This window comes from Pongo pygmaeus, chromosome 21 (assembly GCF_028885625.2).
Source record: "Pongo pygmaeus isolate AG05252 chromosome 21, NHGRI_mPonPyg2-v2.0_pri, whole genome shotgun sequence".
In the NCBI taxonomy this organism is placed as follows: Eukaryota; Metazoa; Chordata; class Mammalia; order Primates; family Hominidae; genus Pongo; species Pongo pygmaeus.
The window spans coordinates 37,334,800-37,350,167 of record NC_072394.2 but is presented as its reverse complement, the minus strand read 5'-3'; the positions used below and the strand labels follow the sequence as shown (position 1 = coordinate 37,350,167).

Here is a 15,368-nt window from a genome sequence, read left to right as displayed (position 1 = left end):
AAAACTTCTGGAGTGTTAGATATATAGCTTGATAAATTAGAAAATGACTCTCTAACCACTCCCTTCTTTCTGTACCACCTGCCCCTTATGGTAGAGAATTTGAAATTTCTGGATTATGAACATCATAAAAACGACAAGCCTAGAAAAAGGAAGAAGAGAGAGAAAGCTGCTTACAGTTAGAAAACATAAAAACACGCCTGATTTTGTCTATCTATATGTATCTACACACACATTGTCACATGGGTACTTTTTTTCCTGCCAAATGATCACTTGAGATGGGGGCACTAAGGTATTCAACCAGAAGTATCAATACTGCTTTGGACAAATGGTGCTGGTCTACAGCACTGTGAACCGCTGCAGAACAGGCACTAAGTACATGTAAGGACAAGGCATAGTTACAACTGTGGCTCTGCAATGAGGGCACTCTTATAATCTTATAATATTATTTCTTTTGTGGGTGGGTGCGTATACAGAGGTGGAGGGGTCAGAGTACTCCAGGTGTGGAACTGATAACTAGCACCAGGAAGCAGAGTGAACTCAATTAGCAGAGCAAACTTTAATTGTGAATTAGGTGTGTGCCTATGAGGCCCCAGGCTCTGAACCAGGAAAAGGTCTGAATTTTCTAAAATAAGAATTGAGGAGTTGGCCTTTGTCCTTGGACCAGGATAGTCTCAAGGAGGGCAGCTGCCATGTACGGGAGAGGAATATGAGGGAGCTCATAGATGATATGGTTGAGGAGGGTCCCTGCAAACCCTGCCAGGATCTCCCTGGAAGATTGTTTAAGGATAAAGGGGTTTGGAGCCCTGCCAGGATTTTTGCAGCTCTTTTGAAAATTATTTTTTAATTTTTAAATATGGGGCCCATTGTCAGAAAGATTTTTGCAGCTTTGACTGCAATTCTCAGACCAACAACCTGGACTTTTTAAGCCTATTTTTATGCTGTTTGGTATTTTGGAAACTGGTTGTTTTCACCTCTAAGAAACAAAAATCCAGTAGCCTTTGGCCTGAAGGTCTCTGGTATTAAGAATTACAAGAGTTTGTTATTTCTTTTCTGGTCTCTCTTTCAGAAATGCCAATCTGTCTGTTGCATTAAGGGGAAGGAAAAAACAGTTAACATTTATTGAGTAGTTACTATGTGCCAAACACCTTACATATATTGACAAAACCCGATAACATAGGTATAATTATTATCCTTATCTTACAGATGGAGAAACAAGCGAGAGAGCTTAAGTAATTTGTTCAAGTTTACACAGTAGCAGATGGCAGAGCCAGGATTTGAACCCAAGTAATCTGGCTCCAGAGATTACAATTTAAGCCACTAAGTCTGTCACCTCTTTCAAAAGAAAGGGTGTAGGTCCTGCCTGAGTTTTAAAAGGAAAGCAGTATCTCCTAGGAATCAGATCTGTCTCCACCATGCTAATGAGAATAGAGAAAAGGGGCTTATATCTACCACTGGCCTAAGAGGTTAATCATAGCAGATTTAGAGTAAGACACCCTGTGAAGATGGTAAAACCCAGAGGAATAGTGAGCTTTATGTGTTGTTTTAGGAAGGGAAGCAGTTTCCTTTTATAGCATGTGTTATCATCTCTCTATTACTGATAAGGAAACTGAATCCCAGAGGGGAGAATTGACTTACTCAAGGTCATACAGCTAGAAACTGGTCTCTGGACTTCAGGCCCACTCTCTCCTCGATACTAATCTGCTTTGGGCACCCCCTTATGGATCTCCCTTCTTAGAACCACCTACAATGTGACTTTTGTTCAGTTTAGCACTTAATCATATTACAAAGTTATATGCAGTTTATAAATCCCAAAGTACTACATAAATGTATTTAGGAATCTCCTCTGCTGTCCTGTATAAAACTTAGATTTTCCTTTGTATTAATAATACATGTCTAACTCTCCAACTTGACAGTGAATTCCCAAAGTCAGGGTCTGAACCTCCTCCACCTGCTCCTCCTGTCTCTCGGCTCTGCTCCAGCTACCTGCACAGTAAATGTTTTCTGACAGGTTACCTTGTCCCCTCTCCCACAAAGGTCCTGAGTAGCAGGATGAAATGGGTTCTGCTGTTACCTCTCTAAGATCCATACTCTATACCAATTCATAGAGGCAGTAACAGACATTTAATTTCACCACCCTTCAGTGGCTTAGATGGCAAGTTGCCCAGGGGCAAGGGGAAGGGGGTTAGGTCTGGCAGCCACCTCAATGGGGCAAACAGGCAAAGGGCAGATAAGCACACAGACAAGCACACAGGGAAGCGGTGCCCACGGCAGTGCAGAAATGGATACCTGGGGCTGAACACGCTTGGATTTCTCTTTCAGCTTACCCTGTTAAGAGCCCAGGATGAAAAGGGTAGTGAGGAGGGTCCAAGTACACAGGGAGTGGGAGGAAAGGGTCAGTGTGTCATAAACCCCAAACTCCCTTCTCACTGGTCCTCCCAGCTTCCATTTTCCTGATCCTGATTCCAGCCCCTATATATGTAAAGCCCCTAACACTGATTGGGCTTTCCAACTTCCCTAAACTAGTCTATAGCCTCTCTAGCCCCAAGACCCCTCAGGGAGCCTCAAGTCACAGACTCTTATTCAACCCCAGAATTTTGATCCCTCATGCTTCTCAGCCTGGAGGCCATCACTGGGCATTTCTACCATTCCCACCAGAAGCCTGGGGGTCCAAAGCTAACAAAGGCCATATTGTGAGGGCTGGACTCTGGTCCTTCCAAGGTGGGCATCCCTTAGGCCACAAAGGTAGCCCACCCCACATCACAGCCCAGTAATGGAGATGACTATATATTGTCACTGAAGTTAGACATTTCTAACACAAGCCTAGGCCCTGAGGATCCCCCGTGCCCACAAGGATACCCCAACCAGCATAGGAGTCTCCCTTACAATCGCTTGTGCTATGTTCTCAAAAGGGCCTCTCTACCCACAGTCAAGGTCAAAGTCTTCCAGCTCCCACCTAGCCCTGCTAGAGGAGGCATTCCTAGAATTGCTCCTGGATCCTCAGTATACTGATGAGCAGGCAAAGAAGGACATCAGGAATTTTCTAGGCAGGAAAAGTGAAGGAATTTGAGCCTGGAGAAAGGCATAGCAGTGCCAGACTCACCTGCACATCCGGGCATGACCTCTTAATTGGGGGGGACTGGCTGGGGGAGTCACCCATGCCCAGCTCTGCCCGCCCCAGGTGCTTGACCACAATGCAGCATCTTACTGGGAAACCCCTGGAGAAGAGAAAAGCCTAAAGTGGTAGCCTTGTTGGCTCAAAGGGAACTTGGCAAGACCCGCCCATGTCCATTTAGGGTAGAGGGGACAAAGGGAACCTGGCACTGGGGAAAGGCTCAGTCAACTCAGACAGTAGCCAAACACACTTACTTCTCCTGGCACTTCTGCAGGGCCTCGTCAGCCAGCTCCTTCAGGTTCACAAGCTTTTCCCCCCTGTAGAAGGCATCTTTGGGGAGCAACAGACATTCCAGGCCTTAGTAAGCATCATGCTGCCTAGTGGGCACAATGTCCATGGGGCCCTTCCTGAGTGGGCCTCTTAACTCTGGCTCTTCCAGCTGATTCGAGCTGACAGAGGGTCAGCTGAGGTGGGACCAGGAGAGGAAAGGCAGGCAGTCTCTACCCTCTATGCTGAGTAGCCCCAAATACCAATGAGCTGATTGGAGACCAAGACTTGAGGTATGGGGGGTTCTGGAGAAGAGGTGAGAGAATTAGTCACCTGTAGTGATGAGAAGACTGCAGCTCGAATCCAAGATCCGTTCACATAGAGACTCTGAAGAGAAGCCTGCAAACTAGGGAAGGGAAGAAAGTCTGAGGGAGAGAAGAAAGCCCCAGGGATTGAATGAATGAGGAAAGGGGTTGCTCATGAAACTTTCAGGATCTCTAAGCCAGGGTCCTAGAAGAAAGTGAATAACTGATATGGACCTATGACACAAACCTTCTAAGCTCCTTAGTTTGTTATTTAAGACCCTCCGTCATCTAGGCCCAACCTACTTCTCCAGAGCCCCACCCCCCAGGCCTGCCCCTTTTCACCAGCCCAAACTCCTACCACAATGGAGTGCAAAGCCCCAATGCGGGCACATGCCAGCATGGCCACCACAAGCTCTGGGATCATAGGCATGTAGATGGCCACTCGGTCCCCCTTCTGAATGCCTGCAGGTAAAAGCACAGAATATGAACCATGAACCCTTCTTGCTGCTACTTGCTCCCTCCCATCCAGCTGGCCTCCCTCCCAGCTGACCTGTTCTCTTCCCGTTACCAAATTCTTTCCATCCCTTGCCCTCTCCCCATAAGTCTCAGATACCCCAAGGCCAGGCCCCCAGTCCTTTCCCACACCCCCACACTCACCCTGTTTTCGGAGAACATTGCTGAACTGACACACTTGGACCAGAAGCTGATGGTATGTGATCTGAGTGGTCTCCCCTGGCTCATTGCCCTCCCTGAGACATACCAGAAAGAACCAGTGATTAGGGGTATAACTTCTTCCCCAAACAAGAAACAGGCATAGTCATAAAATCCATTCAGTGACACTAAGGCCTGGAACTGTTCTATGAGGGTGAGCTATCTGCCTACCATCAGTCTTGCCATCACCAATCTTGAGCTGACTGGTCAGATACTTTGGCCATTCAAGATACTTTATACACATGTTGTATGTCATTAGAAAATGCATTGTCCATCTCTGATCCCTGATAAAATGGAGTGATGGCCCCTTCTCTTCCATCCTAGTAATGTATTAAGGAGAAGTGATATCACAGATGTGATTCCTTCTGATGAGGCATCAAGACTGCATTATTCAGAGTAGGGTCTCCAGATCACTTGTGCCTAAATCATCTAGAGGATTTGTAGATTCCTGGGCCCCAGCTCAGACATACTGAATTAGAATCACAGGGTCCAAGGATCTGCTTCTTTATTACAAGATGGTACAAGGAATCAGGAGGCGATTCTGACACACACTTAACGTTTGAGAATTGGCCGGGCGCGGTGGCTCACGCCTGTAATCCCAGCACTTTGGAAGGCCAAGGTGGACAGATCAAAGGTCAGGAGTTTGAGACCAGCCTGGCCAACTGGTGAAACTGCGTCTCTACTAAAAATACAAAAATTAGCTGGGTGTGGTGGTGTGTGCCTGTAATCCCAGCTACTGGGGAGGCTGAGGCACAAGAATCCCTTGAACCCAGGAGGCGGAGGTTGCAATGAGCTGAGATCACAACACTACACTCCAGTCTGGATGACAGAGTGAGATTCCGTCTTGAATAAATAAATAAAGTTTGAGAATCACCATCCTGTATCAGGTGATTTCCATCTGCCTCCTCAGCCTTGCCTCCCACTCCTTCCTAGGCTTTAGCCTGGTTTACTTCAGTCATTCCTTCATGCATTCATTTGCTTATTCAACAACTACTATGTGCTATCTACATGTATAGAAATAAGGCACCAATGGGCTGGGCGTGGTGGCTCTTTCCTGTAATCCCAACACACTAGGAGACCAAGACAGGTAGATGACCTGAAGTCAGGAGTTTGAGACCAGCCTGGCCAATGTGGTGAAACCATGCCTCTACTAAAAATACAAAAATTAGCTGGGTGTGGTGGCACACACCTGTAATCCCAGCTACTTGGGAGGCTGAGGCAGGAGAATAGCTTGAAGGGAGGTGGAGGTTGTGGTGAGCCAAGATCACGCCACTGCACTCCAGCCTGGGCGACAGAGTAAGACTGTCTCAAACAAACAAACAAAAGAAGAAAAAAGGCACCAATGAACAACATAAGTAAAATACCTGATATCATGGAGCTTATATTCCAATGATAGTGTGGGTAATAAACAAATAACAAATATAACCAGGATAATTTCAGATTATGATAAGCATTATAAAGGAAATAGAGCAGAATGATATAAAAATGAGTGACTAGGGAGAAATACTTTTAAAAAATATACTATCTTGGGTCAGGCATGGTGGCTCACACCTGTAATTCTAACACTTTAGGAGGCCAAAGTGGGCCCATCTATTGAGGCCAAGAGTTCAAGACCAGCCTGGCAACATAGCAAGACCGCATCTCTAAAAACATTGAGCTGGATCCGGCTGGGCACAGTGGCTCATACCTGTAATCCCAGCACTTTGGAAGGCCGAGGTGGTTGGATCACGTGAGGTCAGGAGTTCAAGACCAGCCTAACCAACATGGAGAAACCCTGTCTCTACTAAAAATACAAAAACAGCTGGGTGTGGTGGTGCATGCTTGTAATGCCAGCTACTCGGGAGGCTGAGGCAGGAGAATCACTTGAACCCGGGAGGCGGAAGTTGCAGTGAGCCGAGATTGCGCCACTGTACCCCAGCCTGGGCAACAAGAATGAAACTCTGTCTCAAAAAAAAAAAAAAAAAATTAGCTGAGTGCGGTGTCATGCACCTGTAGTCCCAGCCACTCATAAAGATGTGATGGGAAGATCTCTTGGCTCACGCCTGTAATCCCAACACTTTGGGAGGCCAAGGCAGGAGGATCACCTGAGATCAGGAGTTCAAGACCAATCTGAGCAACACAGCAAAACCTCATTGCTAAAAAAAAAATTGTTTTCAATTAGCTGAGCGTGGTGGTGCACACCTGTAGTCTCAGCTACTCAGGAGGTTGAGGCAGGAAGATCGCTTGTGCCCTGGAGGTCAAGGCTGCAGTGAGCTGTAATCGTGTCACTGAACTCCAGCCTGGACAAGAGTGAGTCCCTGTCTCAAAAAATAAATAAATAAATGTTTCCCTTAGTGGTTTTTTTCCAATTTTATGATTTTTTTGAATAAGTAATACATACAAGTGGGACTACATAACAAGATACATAATGAGAAGTGTTCTCCCCACTCCTATCTCCCAGTCACCCTGCCTACTGGCAAACCACAGTTTGGGTTTTGTGATTTGTTTTTTAGAGATAGGGTCTCACTCTATTGCATAGGCTGGAGTGCAGCGGCACAATCATAGCTCACTGCAGCCTCCAACTCCTGGGCTCAAGCAATCCTCTTACTTCAGCCTCCTGAGTAGCTAGGACTACAGGCACATGCTACCACACCTGGCTAATTTTTTTATTTTAAAATTTTTTGTAGAGGCAGAGTCTCGATATATTGTCCAGGGTGGTCTCCAAACTCCTGACCTCAAGCAATCCTGCTTCAGCCTCTCAAAGTGCTGGGATTACAGGCGTGAGCCACCATGCCCAGGGCAAAACACTGTTACCAATATTCTGTGTAACTTTCCAGAAACAATCAATATTCAGACAGGACCACTCTTAGTAGGACACAGGGCTAGGGTAATTCAACTAGTGTGGAATGACCAAAATAATTACTTTGCAAGAAGTCTGTATCATTATGATCTTTAATAAGACCCTGGAGATATCATTGAAGACCGAAATTTGAAAACTGAATGTTAAAAAACTTAATTTTACAGAAGGCTGAGGCAGGAGAATTGCTTGAATCTAGGAAATGGAGGTTGCAGCAAGCTGAGACCGTGCCATCGCACTCCAGCCTAGGTGACAAGAGTGAAACTCTGTTTAAAAAAAAAAAAAAAAAATTTGGCCAGGCATAGAGGCTCACACCTGTATTCCCAGCACTTTGGGAGGCCAAGGCAGGCAGATCACCTGGGGTCAGGAGTTTGAGACCAGCCTGGCCAACATGGCAAAACCCCGTCTCTACTAAAAATACAAAAATTAGCCGGGCATGGTGGTTCACACCTGTAGTCCCAGCTACTTGGGAGGCTAAGGCGGGAGGATCATTTGAACCCAGAAGGTGAAGGCTACAGTGAGTGGCGATCACGCCACTGCACTCCAGTCTAGGCAACAGAGTAAGACTTTGTGTCAAAAAAACAAGGATTTTAATGTTGTTCAGAAAAGAGAGAAACACCTCATAGTCCCCAGTCAAGCACAGGGTAACAGGGGTAGGAAGAACTGCTCTACTTAAGGGACAGGTCTGTCAGACAAGCATATATACTACATGCATTTGTTTACGTATTCTCATTTTGTCTACACAAATGATGGCATACAATACACACTATTCTGTATCTTGTTTTGTTATTATATGCATTCAATATAATGCACAGATCTTACATGTAGAAGTTGATCATCTTGATTTTTCAAATTTAACAATATACCTTGATATCATTCTTCACCAAGACTTAAAGAACTATTTCTCTTTTTTATTTGTTGTTGTTGTTGTTTTTGAGACAGGGTCTTACTCTGTCACTCAGGCTGGGGTGCAGTGGCACCATCACAGCTCACTGCAGCCTCAACCTCCCAGACTCAAGTGATCCTCCCACCTCCGCCTCTTGAGCAGTTGGGACTACAGGCCAGAGCCACCATGTCTGGCTACTTTTTTTTTTTTTTTTTTTTTTTTGCAAAGACAGGATCCTACTATGTTGCTCAGGCTGGTCTGGAACTCCTGGCCTCAAGTGATCCTCCAATCCTCCTGCCTCAGCCTTCCTTCCAAAGTGTTGGGATTATAGGTGTGAGCCATGGCGCCAAGCTTAAAGAGCTATTTCATTATCTTTCTCAGCTGCAAAATATTCCACTGTTTGTATGTACTGTAATTTATTTAACAAATAAATGCTTCAATGAATATTTTTATTTTTAGGTCACTTTACTCACTTGCAAGCATATCTGTAGGATGAATTACCAGAAGTGGACCTGTTGGGTCAAGAGATGTGTGCTTTTTTTTTTTTTTCCAAGATGGAGTTTTGCTCTTGTTGCCCAGGCTGGAGTAAAATGGCGTGATCTTGGCTCACTGCAACCTCCGCCTCCTGGGTTCAGGCAATTCTTCTGCCTCAGACTCCTGAGTAGCTGGAATTACAGGCGTGCGCCACCACGCCTGGCTAATTTTTGCATTTTTAGTAGAGATGGGGTTTCCCCATGTTGGTCAGATTGGTCTTGAACTCCTGACCTCAGGTGATCCACCCGCCCTGGCCTCCCAAAGTACTGGGATTACAGGCGTGAGCCACCGTGCCTGGCCGATGTGTGCATTTTAAATATTGATAAATATTAGGGAACAACTACTTTAAATAAGATGGTCCTGGAAGGCCTCTCTCTGGAGAGGTGATATTTGAGCCAAGACCTGAATAATGAGGTAGGCAATCATACTAATTCTTGGGAAGAGTATTCTGGGGAAAGGGAGCATCAAGTGGAAAGGCACTGAGACCTTTTCAAAGAAAGAAAGAAAGACAATATGGCTAGATTTCAGTGAACAAGAAGTTGGGTAAGAATGAGAGGTAGGCAGCAGCCAAATCACGTACAGCCTTGTAGGCAATAGTAAGAAGTTCGAATTTTACTGTAAGTGGATTCCTGGTTTCCTTTGGCAAGTTCAGGTCCACCTCCACACTTTTGACCACGCCATTGCCCCTGCTCAGAATATTCTCCGTCCTCCTTCAGACACCAGCACCATGTGGCTCTCTCTTAGCACCACAGACCATTGCTTCCCCTCTCCTTCCTTACTGCACAGAGCACTTATGAAGGAGGTAACTGAAACCTAGAGAAATGTAGTGGCTTGGCCAAGGTCACACAATAATAAGTGGCAGAGCCAAGAATAGATGCTCAGGTCTTCTGATTTCAAGTCAGGACTCTCCCTCATAGTGTGAAGGACAGGGACTGGCAGGGAAGCCAGGCCTTTTCTTACTAACAGAGGTCACACAGAAGATTATCAGCCTTTTCCCAGTTCCTGGCTCGATGAGTCAGTAGGCTTTAACCCTCCTAGGGATAAGAGAAGCCAAACACAGGGAGCTTACTAAAGTGGGAAAGAACAGGGAGAGAGGAAGCTGGCAAACGGCCCTGAATGCCAGAGGCAGAAAAGCCATTTCCTTAACTGGCTCACTGACAAGTGCCACAGGAACTTTAGAACGTCTCCGGTTATGGCTGAATGCCAACATATACATACCCAAGCACACGTGTCCCCATATGCAAACCACACACCAACTCACCTATGTGTGCTCACTTATATAAAATCACATATACAAATATACAAACATTCTAGGCATAAAAGCTGCCCATCTGCACACATAGGCACAAATAAGGATAAATATATGCACCCAGGATTCAAACGTGGACTTATCTGTATCTGCAAGTACAACCACCACATACATGTAGCCACCTATGTGCACAGTGTGCCCCTTCAGAAACTCTCTATCAAATCATTCTATTTTGCCAGGTGCCACACATGTAATCCCACACTTTGGGAGGCTGAGGTGGGTAGATCACTTGAGGCCAGGAGTTTGAGACCGGCCTGGCCAACATGGCGAAGCCCTAACTCTACTAAAAAGACAAAAATTAGCCGGGCATGGTGGCGCATGCCTGTAATCCCAGCTACTCAGGAGGCTGCGGGGGAGGATCACCTGAGCCCAGGAGGTGGAGGTTGCAGTAAGCTGAGATTGCGCCATTGCACTCCACCCTGGGTGACAGGGCAAGACTGTCTCAAAAAAAAAAAAAAAAATTCTGTTTTATGTTTTTCATGAAACGTTCCATTATTTGAAATTATCTCATGTATGTTAATTACTTATATATTATCTGTTTTCTTCACTGGAATATAAGCTCCATGATAGCAGAGATCTTTTTTTTTTTTTTTGAGATGGAGTCTCGCTCTGTCACCCAGGCTGGAGTGCAATGGTGCGATCTCGGCTCACTGCAACCTCTGCCTCCCGGGTTCAAGCAATTCTCCCTGCCTCAGCCTCCCAAGTAGCTGGGATTACAGGCACCCACCAACACACCTGGCTAATTTTTGTATTTTTAGTAGAGACGGGGTTTCAACATGTTGGCCAGGCTGGTCTCACACCCCTGACCTCAGGTGATCCGCCTGCCTTGGCCTCCCAAAGTGCTGGGATTACAGGCGTGAGCCACTGCACCCAGCTGACAGCAGAGATCTTATTTTCTTCACTGCTACATCCCTAGCACCTCAAGTACAGCCTAGTACATAGAGGGTACACAAGAAGAAATAAGCACAACCTATGCAAGTACAACTTACTTGAGCCCACTTCCAACCCTAACACACACACACCCCACAGTGTGCATTCCTCTCCTTGGCTATGGGCTCAAGTTATACATTATTGATATAGGCACCTTACTCATTCCAGTGTCTTCTTTCTCTGACATACACACCAGGCTGGGGCCCCTGGCTGGTTGGGAAAGGTGAGGGGCAGGGTATTGGCCTACTGCAAAATCCCAAGTCCTCTAGGGTATCAGAACTCTTTTTTTTTTTTTTTTTTTTTTGAGACAGAGTCTCGCTCTGTTACCCAGGCTGGAGTGCAGTGCCGCAGTCTCGGCTCACTGCAAGCTGTGCCTCCTGGGTTCACGCCATTCTCCTGCCTCAGCCTCCCGAGTAGCTGGGACCACAGGCGCCCGCCACCACGCTCGGCTAATTTTTTGTATATTTAGTAGAGACGGGGTTTCACCGTGTTAGCCAGGATGGTCTCAATCTCTTGACCTTGTGATCCGCCCACCTCGGCCTCCCAAAGTGCTGGGATTACAGGCGTGAGCCACTGCGCCCGGCCAGGATATCAGAACTCTTAAAAGAACATCCAATTTAGTTTCTTAATTCTGAGATCCAAAGAGGCTATTAGCTATGCTTGGCATCACAGGGTGGGTTACCACAGCAGAGCAGGGACCAGGACTTAAGGTCCAGGCTTCTTTCCTCTACACCAGGAGCTGCAAGCTCAAAAATTGGCAGGATCTAGGCATGGAATGTAAATAAGTGGACTACATGAAAGAAAACATATGATAAAGATAAGAAATAGTTCCCTTTCCACTTCCCTATAAGAAAACAGCAGCACATGTATAATAAACCTTAGCCTCAGTTTCAGGGGAACAATAGGGAAGGGGAAGGACGGGAAAACTGGCAAATGCATGCTCTGGCAAAAGGAGGCATCTAGTACCTAAACTTGGTTCCTGTCAGCTTTTGCCTGCTAGGAATCAGGGCTCAATGTTGTCAATTTTTTCGATTTTTCACTAGTAGCCTGGAATCTATTTTTGTCAAAACTTTTGAATTGGCCAGGTGCGGTGGCTCACGCCTGTAATCCCAGCACTTTGGGAGGCCAAGGCGGGCGGATCACGAGGTCAGGAGATCGAGACGATGGTGAAACCCCATCTCTACTAAAAATACAAAAAATTAGCCGGGGGTGGTGGCGGGCGCCTGTAGTCCCAGCTACTCGGAAGGCTGAGGCAGGAGGATGGCGTGAACCCAGGAGGCGGAGCTTGCAGTGAGCCAAGATCATGCTACTGCACTGCACTCTGCACTCCAGCCTGGGCGACGGAGCGAGACTCCGTCTCAAAAAAAAAAAAAAAAAACTTCTGAATTTATATAAGTGTTGACCACTAATTTTTTTAAAGCTTTAAGGCCAGTTGCAGTGGTTCATGCCATAATACCAGCACTTTGGGAGGGCAAAGCAGGAGGACTGTTTGAGGACAGGAGTTCAAGACTGGCCTGGGCAACATAGTGAGAACTTGTCTCTACAAAAAATTTTATAATTAGCCAAGCATGGTAGCTAATGCCTATGGTCCCAGCTACTCGAGAGGCTAAAACAGGAGGATCACATAAGCCCGGGAGGTCAAGGCTGCAGTGAGCCATGCTGATGCTACTGCACTCTAGCCTAGCAACAGAGACCTGTCCTGCCCCTCCCTACCAAAAAAAAAAAAGTTTTAAACACTGTGAATCAAACAAAACTATTGATGAGAAATTTAGCTGGTGGGATAACATGGGGAACCCTTGGTATAAACCAAACTACTTTTCCTTCACCTGGAGGCCATATGGTTGGTGTGACAACCCATGGTACACAGTCACTAGTCCTTCTCATCTTCTTCCCCTAGGGAACCTCCTCCAAGGAGCCTTCTCCAACTACTTCATTCTCACACTCTGGAAATTTACTTTAACCCATTATTGATTCAAAATCCATTTAGAATTAGACTACCTCTCTTCACATCTATTTCTACCATCCTAGTCCAAAACTACCATTAGGTAGGTCAGATTATGTCACCCCTCTGCTCAGAATGCTCAGATCACTTCCCATTTCATTTTGAATAAAAGTCAAAGTCCTCACAATGGCCTACATGATCTAGTCCCTGATTTCCTTTCTGTCTTCATATACAACTATTCTCTCTTCCTCTCCCTCTCCCTCTGCTCCAGCCAAACGGCCTCCCCAGTGTTTGGCAAAAGCACCAAGAACATTTAACCTCAGAGCCTTTGCCCTCTACTTGGAATGTTCTTTCCCTAGATAGCCACATGACTTATTCCCTATCTTTGAGTCATTGCTCAAATGTTGGCTTCTCCGTAAGGTCATCTTTGATCACCACATTTAAAAAAAAAAAAAAAATACTCCCTGCACCCCTCTTCAGCCGCAGGTTCTCTGAATTAACATTTTCCATGAAATTTTTGTTAGTTTCCCTTTTTCTCACCTACCCAAAAGCTAAAAGTTCTTTCTTCCTCCCACAGCCCTTTATCTCACTTTCTTTGTGATCTGCTTTTCTAGCTTTTATTATATTTATTTGGGCCTTATCTTTCCCATTATACCCTGAGCTCTTGGAGGGCAGAGATCATGTCTTTTTCTTCTCTGTCTCCTCCAAGCACAGCTGGCACAATATGTATTCGAGGGTCATGGCTGAATAACTGAAAGACTGGTAATTGACTAATGACAGGGAAGACTGGGGCTACCCCCCCTTTTTTTTTTTTTGTTTTTGTTTTTGAGACAATGTCTCACTATGTTGCCCAGGCTGGTCTTAAACTCTCGGGCTCAAATGATTCTCCCACCTCAGCCTCCAGAGTAGTTGGGACTACAGGCATGCACCACTGCACCCAGCTCCCCTCTTTATATGAGAAGGATAGTCATTGAATTGAAGATTTTAATTCCCTAGAACTACAAGTAAGGCACAGGATAGGAAGAAACAGCTGAGGGAAAGACTGAGTTCTTTACAGAGGCATCAGATGGAGGAGAAACACCCAGGCGAGAAGAGACACCAAACCTGTTATGAGAGGAGATGAGAGGAACACTGAACTGAGATGTTTAGCGTGTGGAAGAGAAGATATTGAGAGATATGATAGCAAGTCTCAAAAATCTGTATCTTCATTGCCTCCACCCCGGTCAAGCTGCCTTCATCTCTTGCCTGGATGACCACAATGCCCACCTAACTGGTCTCCCACTTCACTCTTGCCCCCTTCCAGTCCACACATCACCCAGCATGATCTGTGATCTTTTTTTTTTTTTTTTTTTTTTTTTTTTTTGAGAGAGTCTCAGTCTGTTACCCAGGCTGGAATGCAGCAGTGGTGTGATCTCGACTTACTGCAACCTCTGCCTGCCAGGTTCAAATGATTCTCCTGCCTCAGCCTCCCAAGTAGCTGCGACCACAGGTGCATGCCACCATGCCTGGCTTAATTTTTGTATTTTTAGTAGAGATGAAGTTTTACCATGTTAGCCAGTCTGGTCTTGAACTCCTGACCTCAAGCAATCTGCCTGCCTTGGCTCCCAAAGTGCTGGGATTACAAGCATTAGCCACTGCACCCGGCCACAGAATGATCTATTAAAAACATAAATTGGCCAGGCATGGTGGCTCATGCCTGTAATCCCAGCATTTTGGGAGCCAAGGTGGGAGGATTGCTTGGGCCCAAGATTTTGAGATCAAACTGGGCAACACAGTGAAATGCTCTCTCTACTAAAAAAAAAAAAAAAAGCCAGGTGTGGTGGCGCATGCCTATAGTTTCAGCTACTCAGGAGGCTGAGGTGGGAGGATCACTTGAGCCCAGGAGGTGGAGATTGCAGTGAGCCGAAATGTTGCCACTGCACTCCATCCAGGGCAATAAAGCCAGATCTTGTCCCTAAATAAATAAAATAAACAAACAAACAATAAAACAAACCACAAATCAGATCATATCACCTCCTGCTTAAAACCCTTTAACAGCTTCCACTGCATATAGAAGAAAATCCACGCTCCTACTATGCCTTGTATCCTCCCCAACTTCATCTTGTGCCATTCTCCTATTCTGCCTACTAGGCTCCAAACATGCTGGCCTTCTGACTGATAGAACATGCCATGTTATTTAACTATCCTTCCCCAACTCTTCTTGTGTTTCAAATCTCAGCTTAAATGTCACCTCCTAGTGACCCCTGACCACCCTAAGCAGATCGGCCCTTCTTGTTATTCTTCATCATAACACTGCTTATTTTCTTCACAGCATTTTTCTCAAACTATACTTCTTTTGTTATTTATTTGTTTACTTACTGTTATTGTTGTTAATATTAATAGCATTAATAATATGATTGTTTACTTATTATTTTTGCTAATTGTCTATCTTCCCTACTAGACAGAAGACAGTTTCTGAAGGCAGAGGCCAAGTTGGTCTTGTTCACTGCTGAATCCCTCATTGTCTCACACAGAACCTTGTATATAATAGGTGTTC

The 15,368-nt window shown here is 45.6% G+C and overlaps 1 protein-coding gene across 2 annotated transcripts in view; it reads right to left on the bottom strand.

Moving 5' to 3' along the window:
* The window catches only part of ACSS2 (acyl-CoA synthetase short chain family member 2), a 51,093-nt gene that overhangs the window by 10,376 nt on the left and 25,349 nt on the right, over nucleotides 1-15,368 (bottom strand). For both annotated transcript variants that reach the window (XM_054466753.2, XM_054466754.2), the window contains exons 3-7: nucleotides 4,342-4,433; nucleotides 4,043-4,146; nucleotides 3,713-3,785; nucleotides 3,367-3,442; nucleotides 3,101-3,215 (exon numbers count right to left, since the gene is read on the bottom strand). In XM_054466753.2, the coding sequence (XP_054322728.1) occupies nucleotides 3,101-3,215; nucleotides 3,367-3,442; nucleotides 3,713-3,785; nucleotides 4,043-4,146; nucleotides 4,342-4,433 (460 nt within the window). The remainder of the gene's footprint in view (nucleotides 1-3,100; nucleotides 3,216-3,366; nucleotides 3,443-3,712; nucleotides 3,786-4,042; nucleotides 4,147-4,341; nucleotides 4,434-15,368) is intronic.